The following is a 14,384-nucleotide window of genomic DNA, read 5'->3' as shown; positions in this document are numbered from 1 at the left end:
CCAGCCCAGCCTTTCCTGGTAAGGTAACTGCTTCTAATGCTATAACGTCCTTTCTCAAGTAAGGAGACGGTACTCCAGATGTAGCCTCACCAACTCCCTATTTAATTGTAGAACTTCTCTGCTTTAATGTTCCATTCCCCTTGCAATAAATTACAATATTAAACTTTTTTCTGCCTAATGGAAGGAAGAATGGCTGGATGGGAAGCAGCCTGAGCAGGAAGGGATTTCCACATTTTCTGTTACATCCTGCGAGTATCTACTCAGTGAGAATGGGGAAGTATTGTCTCCTGTGGAGTGAAAAGGCAACCTATAATAATCTGAGAAAAATAATTGGGTTATGCAGCACAGTATCCATCGGGTGGTTAACACTATACTCATGAAGTTGGAATGGTGCTTCCTATGGGTGAGCTAGAGTCAGTAATGGTGCAGTGGAGGGGTGCAGAACTTGTCATAGGGTCTTCAGCATGTCTCTGTCCTTCCATTTGTATTCAATTCATGGTGGACACTTGTAGTGATTGAAAGCAGGGCCAGGTGGAGCTCATTGAGTATGAGATCCTTGATTGGGGCTGTTAACCTAGGCCAACCAGGGAGCCCTGACTTACAGATATAAACAGGAGATTAATTTTATCAGCTAATATGGATAAAGTAGTCTTGCTGTATGATGTATATATGATTAAAGGCTTTAATTATTCAATTATTTGGTCCTGTTACATGTCTTGCCATTATGTCTGCTACCTTCACAAATTGTGAGTGATCGAGTGTATTTTTAAAGTTGCATACTCACTATTTAAACCTTTGCAGTGTGGAATATTTTTGGTCAGGTTTGCTACCCCCTCACACTTGGATTATTAATTTGATTTGGACCTAATTTTCTTCCCATCTTTAGAATAAAAGTTTTCCTCATCAAAGCTGTCTTTGTGGTAGTGATTGTTACATTGGTCAGTCAGCTAAAAATGGTCAAATAATTTTTAAAAATGAAGAAAAAAATAACAAACAGGAGATTCAGTCGAGGAACTAGGTTTGAGCTAACTGGTCAGAGCCCATGTAAATAAAAGTTGACTTGGTGACAGGACACTGGCATCTGTGCAGTTATTTCAACACTTAAGGGAACAGGTGGGTCTTTAAGAGGTTAAATTTGGTGACCATTTCTGGGGCTAGATTTGGCAATAAACTAAAAAATCCCTTTTGACTGTTTGTTCTGCTTCTGAAATCATTTAGGTTCTTGCCAGGTTTAGCCGATACGTGACTTGAGACCCATTGTAAAGTAATTGACTCTTTACTGCTCTTTGAAATGGCCTAGCAAGCCATTCAGTTCAAGAGCAGTTAGGGATAAATGATAAATGCTGAGCTTGCCAGCAATGCCCAGATCTTAGGAAAGAATAAATTTTAAAATTTTACAAAATGGACACTTTTCTAAAGGAGAAATGGCTGTTTCAGTAGTTAACCAATCACACAAGACTTCAACAGTAAATCCCCAGATTAAATCTTTTGAACATTTAGTTAGTTGGGATGCTTAAATTGCCTTAGCATCTATTAAGAGCTGTACTTTTAAGATCAGCTACTTAATGAGTAACAATTAAGATCTCTGTACATCTTTTGTTCCTAGAAATATTTAAAAACTACCTGCTACACAATCTGACGCTTTTAGTTTGAAATTTAATATTGTCAAATGGTATTATGTTTATATATGCTTTATAACATTAAATAAAATAGGATTTGTTTATCATCTCTTTGTTTCTTCTCCAGATAATACTTCAAAAGAGTCATTACCTAATGAGACATCATGTTTTATCAGTGATGACAGGTACAATATTAAAATTGTCTTGCATAGAACTGTAATAGTGCTTGTGTAGTAGAGTCTTGTGATGAGTGTTCGGCCAAACTTATTTGATTTGTCCTCAAAGCAAAAAGGTCTTTTAATGGACCTTAAAATCCTACAGTATAAACTAACAGTTTGCTTCAGTCTGCTTTAGCCATTTGTATGGTTGCATCAAAGTAAAGTTAAGGAGCCATTAGACTGCTTCACTAATACTTCTGGTGAGAAAATGCACTTTGTGACATTAATGGATGAACACTTCAAATGTTGTAATGAAATAATTTTGTACACTCTTTAATGTGAACTGACAGGGTTGTTTTAAGAAAAAGTAAACATTTCTAATGTTCTAGTGAGTAAATGTCTAATTATAGCCGAAGAATTCTGCCTTCTCAACTGGCAGATGTATTTTATTGTACATGGCCCAGTCCTACATAAAGATACAGCTTGATTATTCCACTCTGAGCTTCGAATTCATGAACTCTACCACCACTTGCTCGGATGCTTTGATTGCTTTCCTGACTGTAAACCCCCTACCTCACAGGACATTTCCTGTACAATTCTTCCAGCCACAAAGACACATTGCTGCTTAACTACAAGTTAATAAGGCTTCTTAACCAATTCTGGTATCTTCACCTTCGCAACTCTGCCCAGACATCTAGTCCAAATGTTGTTCACTCTTTATGTAAACAAGAATATCCCATGATCAGCAAAGCTTGTTTACATTAGCTCATAGACTCAGTGCAAATAAAAGGCAGCAACAGTTGGCCAGCTTGTCCATTGAGCCCACTCTGCTTTTCAACATGTTGCTGGCTGATCCTCTATTAAAAAATAAATAGATTTACAGAAGCTTAAACATGTCAAGGGGCATGGGGAGAGTGCAGGAGTATGGCGTTGAGATAGAGGATCAGCCAAGAACATGTTGAATGACAGAATACTCTTGCTTCATTCACCTAATGAAGGAGCAGCGCTCTGAAAGCTTGGTATTTCAAATAAACCTGTTGGACTATAACTTGGTGTCATGTGATTTCTGACCCCATGCCTGTAACCCCCTGTTTATCATGGCTAACCCACCGAGCCTGCACATCCCTGGACACAACAGGCAATTTAGCATAGCCACTCCACTTAACCCTCACACAATTAGGACTCAGGCTAAGATGGCCTATCGTGTATCCTGAGACTGTGTCCCCTTGTTCTGTGCCCCACTGCCAGGGATCACCATCCCTGCATCCAGTCTGTCAGAATTTTTATACATTTCAATGAGAATCCTAGTCATCCTTTTAAACTCTAGTGAACACAGGCCCACTCGACCCAATCTCTTCTTATATAACAAACCTGCTATCTCAGGAATCAGTCTGGTGAACCTTCACTGCACTCCCTCTATGGAAAGCACGTCTTTTCTGAGGTTGCTGTACACAGTATTCCAGGAGTGATCTCACCAAATCCCTGCACAGCTACATGCAACAAGACTTCCTTGTTCCTGTACTCAAGCCCTCTTGCAATGGAGGTCAACACACCATTCACCTCAAGATTAGAGTGGTGCTGGAAGAGCACAGTAGGTCATGCAGCATTCAAGGAGCAGGAAAATCAATGTTTCGGGCAAAAACCCTTCATCAGGAATGATTTTCCTGCTCCTTGGATGCTGCCTGACCTGCTGTGCTTTTCCAGCATCACTCTAATTTTGACTCTGATCTCCAACATCTGCAGTCCTCGCTTATGCCCACACCATTCACCTTCCTAACTGCTTGCTGTACCTGTATGCTTGCTTTCAAGATAAGGGCACCCAGATCCCTTTGTTCCTCAACCTTTCTCAGTCTGTCAACATTTAAATAATACAGTGCCATCTTGTTTTTCCTACGGAAAATGGTTAACATCGCATTTATTCATGTTCTACTGCATTTGCCATGTACTTACCAACTCACTCAAATTGTTTAACTTGTCTAAATTGCCTTGAATCCTCCTCATGTCCTCCTCACCACTCACTCCAACCTAATTTTGTGTTGGCAGTAAACTTAAAAATATTATACTTGATGAAATTACTCATTTATCTTTTTTCCTGGACTGTTGCTTATTGTACTCTCATGCACAAAATAAGACCGAATGCCTAATTTTCCAGACCAGAATGGTCATGTAAATTTAATCTTTCTTCATAACCTAAGAATAGGGACCTACACTATGACACTTTGCAATGAGTGAGTAACTTTCTTATTTCTTGGTAACCGGAATTAGACACAATAGTTAAGTTTCACTCTGAGCAGAGACCTATAGACTTGCAGTCTATACTCTACGACCAGTAATAATTCCATTTGTTGTCATTCTCTGGATAATATTTTGATAAACTCAGCCCATTGAGGTCCCTTATTACCTCCAGTTCTGCCATTGACTTCCTAATGCTAACTTTAATCCTTACTGTTAACTCGCATCAGAAAATATCCTACCTTCCAATGTAATACCAATATCCTGAACCTTTCCTATTAACTAGAGTAGTATTCAACTTCTAGCTTGAAAATATTGTTTATTTTAAAATTCCTATTAACTTGTGTAAGGTCACAATGAGAACTCTTTTTAATTTCTGCTGTTGTCTGTCGCATTGTCCAGTTGGTATTTGCGTGGTTGTAACTTTGATGGACCAAGCTGAGATTATTGATGCATGCATTGATAGATAGGAATGATATTGCCCTGGCTAACAATTTATCTGAATCAACCGCTTGCAGTTCCAGGAATTATTATTTGACCACTTAATATGTGAACTAAAGTCTCAGTCTGATGCTGACCATTTGCATTCCTGCCCCAGCAGTAGCCATCCACAGAAGTTGGAGACTGATGTCAGCTTCACACCAGTGCAACAGAGGAAGGAGAAGGAAAGCCAGAAGAGACTGTGGAAGGGCTTCCTTGTCTGTATACCTTACGCTGCGAGTATTGGAGGCACAGCCACATTGACTGGGACAGCACCAAACTTGCTTCTACTTGGGCAGCTGAAAACGTAAAATAATCATAAGGAACTTCTGATTTGTAAATGTCTCTTTCTTAGAGAGAAGCTACAGGGATGGTTGACAAGAGAATTGTGAGCATTGACTTGCTGAAGTAGAGGTAGAGCCTGCTCATCCTAGACTGGGGGACAGAAAACCCTATGCAACATCTAAATTGTATGATACTTAACTTGGGAATTCTGTTGGTGAGGAGGTCTTGGCGTGCAGTAGGAGCCCCTCTGCCTGTGAGAAGAAACCACAGATTTGAGTCCCATGCCAAGTCTTGGCTGTGTATGATGTATTTGTGAGGTGATTTGACTATCACAGAATTCTTATGATGCAAAAGAAGGCCATTCAGCCCATCATATTAAACATTAAGGTATATTTTTAGGTGAAAGGAAACAATATATACTCACACGCAGTCACCTTACCAAGAGAACTACCAGGAAGTACATTGGAAACAGGGCCCATCACGTTTCCCCAGGTTGGGAAACCTTTGTTGTAATCTTCTACCTGTAGATCCTTCCAATACAACTAATAGCGGCGGTACAAATGAGAGAGTTTCCTGTTCAGCTATTCTCTGTACCTCTGCAGTACTTTTCACATAAGCGTGGACCAATCCAATGGAATCTGTGGCCCAACCCTCAGAAACAAGGACCACAGAACAGAACAGACATTTATCGCTGGGTGTAGGAAATGGAGGAATAAAATGATCCACTCCCTGACACTGGAATGTGTCTTTAGCATTTCACAAACTAATGGAAATGTCATAAATCAGTTAAATAACAAACGCTTCAATGGCACTGCTCAGGACAATGACCAGCTGAGCCGTACAGATCATAAAGATGCTGAATCTTAGTTTTCAACTAGGACTTTGTGAGAAATTATAGCAAGACTATAGTTGGTCAGTCTATTACTAGGGGAAATTAGCCAGGGAACATAACTCCTTATTGGGATTGTGACTTAAAATATCAAATATTAAAGTACTTTTTTGAAAAAGAAAACAAATACTTAAATGCAGTGCCTTTAATAAGAGAATCACTCCAAGACACATTGGAATTGGGACCCAGTACCTTCCCCAATATTGGCAATGTTTGCTGCAGTACATGAACTGTGGTTCAAAGCCGATACACTAGATGCCTCCCATGCACAGACTAGCATTAGCACAAATCGTTCACTTTGCCTAGTCTCTCCAATTACTTAAGCTTTTCCCACCCTTTCACCTACCGAGCACCCTTCCCCTTTACAATAGTGTCACTCACCTCTCCTTCACTATCAAATAGATAGCTCTGTCAAAAACTACACCGTGGGGAAAATGACTTCCTTCTTTGCCATGCTATTGAAAGATTCTGTGAACCCTTCTGGATTATTCACATAAGCCGTGTATGCTCCTTTGCTCTTTACTCTGCTATCAGTCACATAACCATAGACCATTCAATCACTCTTATCTCCCTTCACCCTGTCTCCCTCAAGGATGGAGAGACACACCTCATCCTTTAGACTGTTTCCAACCTAATCTCCCTTCATTTTCTTTCAAATACTTTGAGATACTTTCAACATTCAATTAGTGACTTTTTGACAAAATTAAGTCAAATAATGATGAGGAAATACACTCTGTCTACTATTTCTATCAGTCTATATTTCCCGCTGCCTCAGGGAGGTAACCAACATCATCAAAGACCCCTCCTACCCTGGTTATAATCTCTTCCAACCTCTTCTGTTGGGCAGAAGATACAAAACCTTAAACACACATACCAACAGATTTAAGAACAGCTTCAACCCCACTGTTATTAGACTTCTGAATTCACTTCTCAAATTTTAAACTTAATTTGATTTTGCTCTTTGTGCATCTCCTCTGCAGCCATAACATTATATTCCAAGCTCTGTTCTATTCTCTTGTGCATTTTGTATGGAATGATCTGCCTGTACTGCATGCAAAACAAAACCTTTCGCTGTACCTAGGTACATGTGACACTAATAAATCGAATCAAATCTGTGTTTCTCTAACTCTATTTTTCTCCCCTTCTCTGTCAAACACAGGCATCAGAAAATAAAATCCTGACGGGGTTGAAAGCTATGGGCCAGACCCTGGTGGTTGTACTGGATGGCATCTCGTAACCCCATTAGCGTTTGTAGGGTCAGTAAGTGGGAAATGTCAGAACAGATACATCTCCAGTGTTATGGAGTCCTGTGGTGCAAGGGCAGCATTCCTGCCACTAGGCCAGAAGCCCTGAGTTTGAGTCCCACATGAGAATGTGTTGGCCATTCAAGATGTTTGTAATGTAGTGAAACAGGTTGGTTGTCAGTCTGATGGCAGTCACCTGGTCAGCCATCTTGCAGATGTAAGGACTTGGGAGTTGAATAACTGGCTTTATCACAATTTTATTCTTTATTCCTTTAATTTATTTTAATGTTGAAGCCTCCACAATGGTGGCACTGAAGCACTGAAGGTTGAACCACAGTTAATACTTGACTCATAAGGTGTGGACCAATGCAATGGCCATCCATTTAGAGTTCAATTCAATGGACTCCATACAATGAGAAGCTTGATGTTCAGGGTTAGATGGTGGTTATGCTGGGGGCAGTGTGAAGACTGCAGATGTAATCACAAACTAAACAAAGAAAAGTTAAAAACTAAATAGCCAGCAAATGACTGAAGCAACAGTTAAATCATAGAGTATGGGGAATAATCAAAATTAGAAGATAGTAGTTGAAAGACTCATTTGTAATATTACAACTTATGTTTCAATTGTGTGGGCTGTTGCTGCATAATGCACAATATAAGAGTATCCATATCAATGCATGATAGCAAAAACAATCAAAAGATTTTAACATATATATAATATGACCCATGGAACATAAACACCAAGATAGACCAAGATAGAACTGTCTGTTCCTGTCCAGTAGATTCTTTGTTCTCCTTATTATCTAAGTGTCACGAACATGTTTGAATTTGCAGGATGATCCTGAGAATTCACACTTGGCACCACATGATTTCCAATAGAATTAAGAATAAGATTTTCTTATCTTGCTTTGTTTCAGGTATTTCCCTGGTTGCAACATGGTGAACTTTGCATCCTGGTTTATGTTTTGCTGTCCTGTAGCGATCCTGTTCCTGTTTGCCGGCTGGCTGTGGATTGCTTTCCTATATGGAGGACTCAATCCACGGTAGGAAAAATGGATAAGAAATTGCACACAATTACGAGCTGAGATCTTACTTAAGCATTTTTGGGTTTCACCTTTGACCTGCCAACTCTGCCCTTCTTCCTGAACTGTGGTAGGATTTTCCATTTTGAAGTTATGTCACGTTGGCCAGTGCCCAGGACAAGATATCTCATGGGTTTCTCAGTTGATTATCTATGCAAGTGGAATGTTAGTAAATCATGGTGAATGAGCTGAAAGTTTTCACCATCAGTTGGATTTTTTTGGATCAAACGTTTCGATGCCAGATTGAAAGGCCAGCTATAACTATAACTTCAGAGTGCAACTTTTACTCAGGCCTGACTTGCATTCCTTGGTGAACTACAGTCCTGTAGGAAGACTTGTAGTTGAACTTTCAATGCTTCAGTGCCACCATTGTGGAAGCTTCAAAGTTAAAATAAATTAATTGAATAAAGAATAAAGTTGTGATAAAATCAGTTATTCAACTCCAAGTCCTTACATGCAGGAATGAATGCTTTAGCGTTGATAAGAGAAGTCCTGGACACCACTGCAGGACAGAAACCTCTCCAATGCCAGCAGTGACCATGCTAAGGAGTCTGTCAATGCCTGCCAGGGGGTCTTGGATTGATCCAGGGGCTATTAAGGCTAGTCAGATGGGGTGACTGAAAGAAGGGACCTCCTCATCCCAGGGCGAGCGTGAGGATTGCAGATGCTGGAGATCAGAGTCTAGATTAGAGTGGTGCTGGAAAGGTACAGCAGGTCAGGCAGCATTCAAGGAACAGGAAAATCAACGTTTCGGGCAAAAGGCCTCATTCCTGATGAAGGGCTTTTGCCCGAAATGTCAATCCGACCTCTTCATCCCAGATGACTGCAGCAGGAGGGCATCGCATCAGTCCCGTCCAGCCAAGGCAGAGATTGTAGCACGGGTCAATAGGACCCCTGGCCCCCACCAACAGTGCACCAAGAAACTGAGGGTACGCGACAGCATCTCTTTGCTCCCTCAGCACTCACAGGAACATTCATACTACAGTTATACAGGAACTTGGGGAGGCCACACGTTGAGTATTGTGTGCAGTTTGGTCTCCTAGTCTGAGGAAGGACATTCTTGCTATTGAGGGAGTCCAGAGAAGATTCACCAGACTGATTCCCGGGATGACAGGACTGACATATGAGGAAAGACTGGATCAGCTGGGCTTGTACTCTCTGGAATTTAGAAGAATGAGGGGGGATCTCATGGAAACACATAAAATCCTGATGGGACTTTACAGGCTCGATGCAGAAGAATGTTTCCGATGTTGGGGAAGTCCAGAACTAGGGGTCACAGCCTAAGAATAAGGGGTAAGCCATTTAGGACTGAGATGAGGAAGAATTTCTTCACTCGGAGAGTTGTGAACCTGTGGAATTCTCTCTCACAGGGAACTATTGGGGTCAGTTCATTAGATAGATTCAAGAGGGAGCTGGACATGACCCTTGTGGCTAAAGGAGTCAAAGGGTATGGAGAGAAAGCAGAGTGGGATACTGCGATTGCATGATCAGCCATGATCATATTGAATGGTGTGCAGGTTCAAAGGGCCGAATGGCCTACTCCTGTCCTATTTTCAATGTTTCTATGTTTAATCCGCCACCAACATCTCACAACTGGTCATAGCCAGCAAGCATCAGTGTCACAGGCATCCTGGCTACTTGAAGGTTCACAGCTATTTCATCCATTAACCCATTAATCGATTACTTCATCAGCAAACCCATTAACCTTCCTGCCCACTGTGCTTCCAACTCACTTAATGGGGGTAGCTCTCTATCTCGCATGGTCATGCATGCTAAGTTCCTGCACCCATTCTCCATCCAACTTCTTTATCGCATTAGGAGTATACGGCATGATGGCTTATTGGTTAGCACTGCTGCCTCACAGTGCCAGGGATCCGGGTTCGATTCCAACAATTCTCTGTGTGGAATTTGCACATTCGCCCTGTGTCTGCATGGGTTTCCTCCCACAATCCAAGGATGTGCGGGTTAGGTGAATTGGCCATGCTGAATTGCCCATAGTGTTCAGAGATATGTAGGTTGGGTGCATTGGTCAGGGGTAAATGTAGAGTAATAGGGTAGAGGAATGGGTCTGGGTGGGTTGCTCTTTGGAGGGTCAGTGTGGACATGTTGGGCACGCTGTAGGGATTGAAAAACAGGCCCAGGGCCAGGCCAAATATAAAGATCATCACCTCCTCCTTTGATGAGAGTGTTGTTGAACTAGTTTCGGAAGATTGTACCGTCATTGTGATGATGGGGGGACACGAATGAACCAGCAGCTGAAAATGTGTTGCTGGAAAAGCGCAGCAGGTCAGGCAGCATCCAAGGAGCAGGAGAATCGACGTTTCGGGCATGAGCCCTTCTTCAGGCTCACTTTCTCCCACCAATGAACCAGCAACCCAGTCAACAATATTTTGCATTGTTCTTCTGGGACAAACCCATTGCTCTGCACAAGTTATCCTCACTGACTCACTCTTTCCCCCCTCTAGGCACAGGCTCCACCCAGTGCTGCAGCCTGTGCCCCTCCACACCAACAGTGAAGCCTGTGAACTGTCAGGGGATGTACTGGCAAAGTGTTCACTTGCACCCTCCACCAGCTCAGACACAGTCACCTAGCAGGTACTTGACTGGATTAGACTTGGGAATATATCACATGTCCACATCTGGTGGAGGAAGAAGTGTCCAAAGTCTTTGACACTCAGAGAGCTGACAGAGACCAGGCACCCCCCAGGACTCAGTGAACTTGGCCATAAGTCACAAGGTCAACCTGCAGTGAAAGGAAAGGGAACATCAGGCAGGGGTGGTTGGCTGGAGCAAATAATGGAGGAATCTGTCCATGTTCTTATGACTGTATAGGCTCCAGAAGGTGAGGGCTTGGGCTGCCTCCATGAAGATGAGATCCATGTCCTGCAGAATGCACAATAGCTGCAGATATGTTTCAGACCTGCTATCCGAAATGGGGGAATGAGGCACCTCATTTACTGATCATTAACTATTTATGGGCTAGGAGGGAAGCAAAGATGTCCAAATCTGTTTTTAAATAGTGTTAAATAGGTGACATCTCACCTGTTGCCTAAGAGTTAGCCTGCACAGTGCCCAATTCCATTGATGCCATTCGAACCAAATATTAAATGGGGTTTCAAAGAATAGATTCCCATTTGTAAAAGGAACATGAGTGAGAGGGCATAGACTTAAAGTGACCTGCAAAGGAAGCAAGGATGACGTGATGGAAAAAAAGTTGTTCATCACAAATAAGCCGGGTATGGAGTGTGCTGCATGTGGTGGAGGCTGGTACAGTTGAGGTATTCAAGAGGGCATTCATTGATTATTTGGATAGAAATAGTGTACAAGGATACGGGGAAAAGGCAGGACACTGGCACTGGGTAATGATGCTAATTTGAAGAGCTGGTACAGGCACAATGGGCCCAATGGCCTCTTTCTGTACTGTAACAATTTTGTGATTCTGTGATTACAAAAAGCAACTGATGTAGTAATACCCACCTTGAACTTTGCTCAGGATTAACTTCTGCTCAAGGAGTGGTGGACACGTTACAGCCTCTAATGCTTACCTTTGTAAACAATGCCTTTGTTCATTAATACATAGAGGGTGCAGAGTTTGTGTATGTGCTTGTGTGTGTAAATAACATATAAAAATCAGATAGTACATATCTAAATGAAGTCATCAGTGTCATCAATGATATCAGTGATTCATATTATTGCTGTTCCTTATGAAGGTGAGATTTGCTAGTTTAAAATAGACATTCTATGTAATTTTTTAAAGTTGTAAATGCTTCTGGCAAGCTTATTGTCTATCCCTCATTCTCGGGAGAAAATAGTGGTGAAGTGTCATCTTGAATCCACTGATGGCTTGCTAGGTCAGTTCCAAGGACAGGTAGGAGTTAACTCCATTGCTGTGGATAACATATTGGCCAGACTGGATATGGATAGTAGATTTCTCTTCCTAAAGGACATTAGTGAGCCAGATATGGTAAGAATTTGGTGTTGATAAAATATGCATATATTATATCTTTCAACGGAGCTTTATTTAATCGTGAGTTTTTGAATAACAGGACAAAGGCAATATATTGTGGAGGAGGTAAACTGAAATAAAAGCAACATTTTTGGAGTTATGGAGAGTACAGCATGGAAACAGACCTCTGGTCCAACTCATTCATGCCAACCAGATATCCTAAATTAATCAAGTCCCATTTGCCAGCACTTAGCCCATATCCATCTAAACCCTTTACAATCATATACTCATCCAGATGACTTTTAAATGTTGTAATTGCACCAGCCTCCACCACTTCCTGTAGCAGCTCATTCCATACCCACACCACCCTCCGAAAAGTTGCCACGTAGGTCCCTTTTGAATCTTTCCCCACTCACCTTAAACCTAAGGCCTCTAGTTCTGGACCCCACACCACGGAAGAGACTTTGTCCATTTACCCTATCTATGGCCCTCATGATTTTATCAACCTCTATGAGGTCACCCCTCAGCCTCTGGCACTCCAGGGAAAATAGTCTCAATCCTATAGCTCTTTGTATAACTCAAGGCCCCCCAACCCTGGCAACATCCTTGTAAATCTTTTCTGAACCCTTTCAAGTTTCACAACATCCTTCTTGTCACAGGGAGACCAGAATTGTACGTAGTATTCCAATAGTGGCCTAAACAATGTCCAGTATAGCTGCAACATGACCTCCAACTCCCATACTCAATGCTCTGTCCAATAAAGGAAAGCACACCAAATGCCTTCTTCACTATCCTATCTACCTGCAACTCCACTTTCAAGGAACTATGAAACTGCACTCCAAGGTCTTTTTTTTGAGCAACACTCCCAAGGACCATACCATTAAGTGTATAAGTCCTGCTCTAATTTGCCTCGCAGCACCTCGCATTTATCTAAATTAAACTCCATCTGCCACTCCTTGGCCCATTGGCCCATCTGATCATGATCCTGCTGTACTCAGAAGTAACCTTCTTCACTGTCCATTACACCTCCAAAAAAGGTCAGTTAACACTGCTGTCTCCAAGGATGCAGCCTGACCTGCTGAGTTTTTCCAGCATTTTAAAAAATGTTGATAACTTATGTATTGTCTGTCTGCAGCTGTGCGTTATCCTATTCTTTTGCATAGAGTTACAAGTCTGTTGAACTCCCATTCTATGTAAACACAGAGTACGCACCCAATCAATGAGAACAATGATAAGATACTGTAAGGCAAAGTTTCATTGAAACTTCCTTGGATATGTCATTATAATAATTTGAGAGTGTCTTTTTCAATCTTAAGGTCATGGAGTCAGAAGAAAGTCAATAACACTGAGTCTCAAGCCAGGGTGAGAGCTAGAATAAGGAGCGATTATGAAAAACTGGGGCCATTAACGTAAGTATGGATGATTGTGTTTGTTCCTCACTCACCCCAACCCCCTGACAACTACACAGAAGATGAAGCACATGTGAAACAGCATGTTGATACTGCCCATGTTTAGCGAGTTTGCTGATTTATAATCAGCAGCTTAAGTTCCAAATGTATGAGCATACAAAACAGGCGAGGGCTTCTGACATTGTGCAGCGCTCTCTATCTGTGAGTCAGTAGTTGTGGGTTTGAGTCTTGACCTACGACTGAGTAGGCAGCTCCACCCTGTGGTCATAATACAGCCAAATAGATTGACTACCAGCCTGAAATGCTGGAAAAACTCGGCAGGACAGATTCTGTCTTTACCGTCCACCTCGATCAGACGGTAAGAACAGAAATTTCCTGGTTAGCCACAACTGTGGTAGCTGTAGTGTAACAGTCTCCCCATGTTAAAAGATTCCATGTGCAAGCTCTTGCTGTGGACTGTGGCCAGAGCCCTTTTTATTTTGAGGGACACTTTAGCAATAGACATAACACAAATGCATTAATATTTTAGCAGATGACCCAATTGCGCTGCGCAAAATAGAACCCCTCCAGTTCAATGATCAGTTCCTGTTAACTTGACTGGTTACATTCCCAATGGTCACATTCTCGCTCCTTGTTTACTTTTCCACCAATTACAAGGAGGTAGACTGATCATGTTGGAATAAAAGGATGTGAGACATTAAGCCACTGTTTCCATCTACTCACTCAGGTGAATGCAAAAGATCCAAAGGCTTTAGCTTTTAAGCACAACCTGGAGACTTCTTCAGGTACAATATTTATTCCTGAACCTCACATCCCTCAACAACGCTGAAAACAGATTATACAATCTGGGGCTTCCCAAACTGTATGTCATGGCCCCCAAGTGGGTCAAACCCCTGGAGTTAAGATGTCTGACATATTAATGACGGAGCGCCAACATGTGCTTGTAACTATGACACTCCTTTAAATCCCGCAGCTTTTCTTAATAGCGAGTGCTGCCTAACTGCTCTGAAAGACATAACATGAAGATATGTTTCACTTAA

At 41.8% G+C, this 14,384-nt stretch overlaps 1 protein-coding gene across 4 annotated transcripts in view; it reads left to right on the top strand.

Moving 5' to 3' along the window:
- LOC140463217 (Na(+)/dicarboxylate cotransporter 3-like) overlaps positions 1-14,384 on the top strand; it is a 53,534-nt gene that overhangs the window by 14,229 nt on the left and 24,921 nt on the right. For 2 of the 4 annotated variants that reach the window (XM_072557007.1, XM_072557005.1), the window contains exons 4-7: positions 1,747-1,804; positions 4,608-4,796; positions 7,825-7,950; positions 13,252-13,344. In XM_072557007.1, the coding sequence (XP_072413108.1) occupies positions 1,747-1,804; positions 4,608-4,796; positions 7,825-7,950; positions 13,252-13,344 (466 nt within the window). The remainder of the gene's footprint in view (positions 1-1,746; positions 1,805-4,607; positions 4,797-7,824; positions 7,951-13,251; positions 13,345-14,384) is intronic. The other 2 variants (XM_072557008.1, XM_072557006.1) reach the window with 1 other exon arrangement.

The sequence above is a fragment of the Chiloscyllium punctatum genome, chromosome 37, assembly GCF_047496795.1.
Source record: "Chiloscyllium punctatum isolate Juve2018m chromosome 37, sChiPun1.3, whole genome shotgun sequence".
In the NCBI taxonomy this organism is placed as follows: Eukaryota; Metazoa; Chordata; class Chondrichthyes; order Orectolobiformes; family Hemiscylliidae; genus Chiloscyllium; species Chiloscyllium punctatum.
The sequence above is the reverse complement of the archived record's forward strand: the minus strand, read 5'-3'. Positions and strand labels throughout refer to the sequence as shown.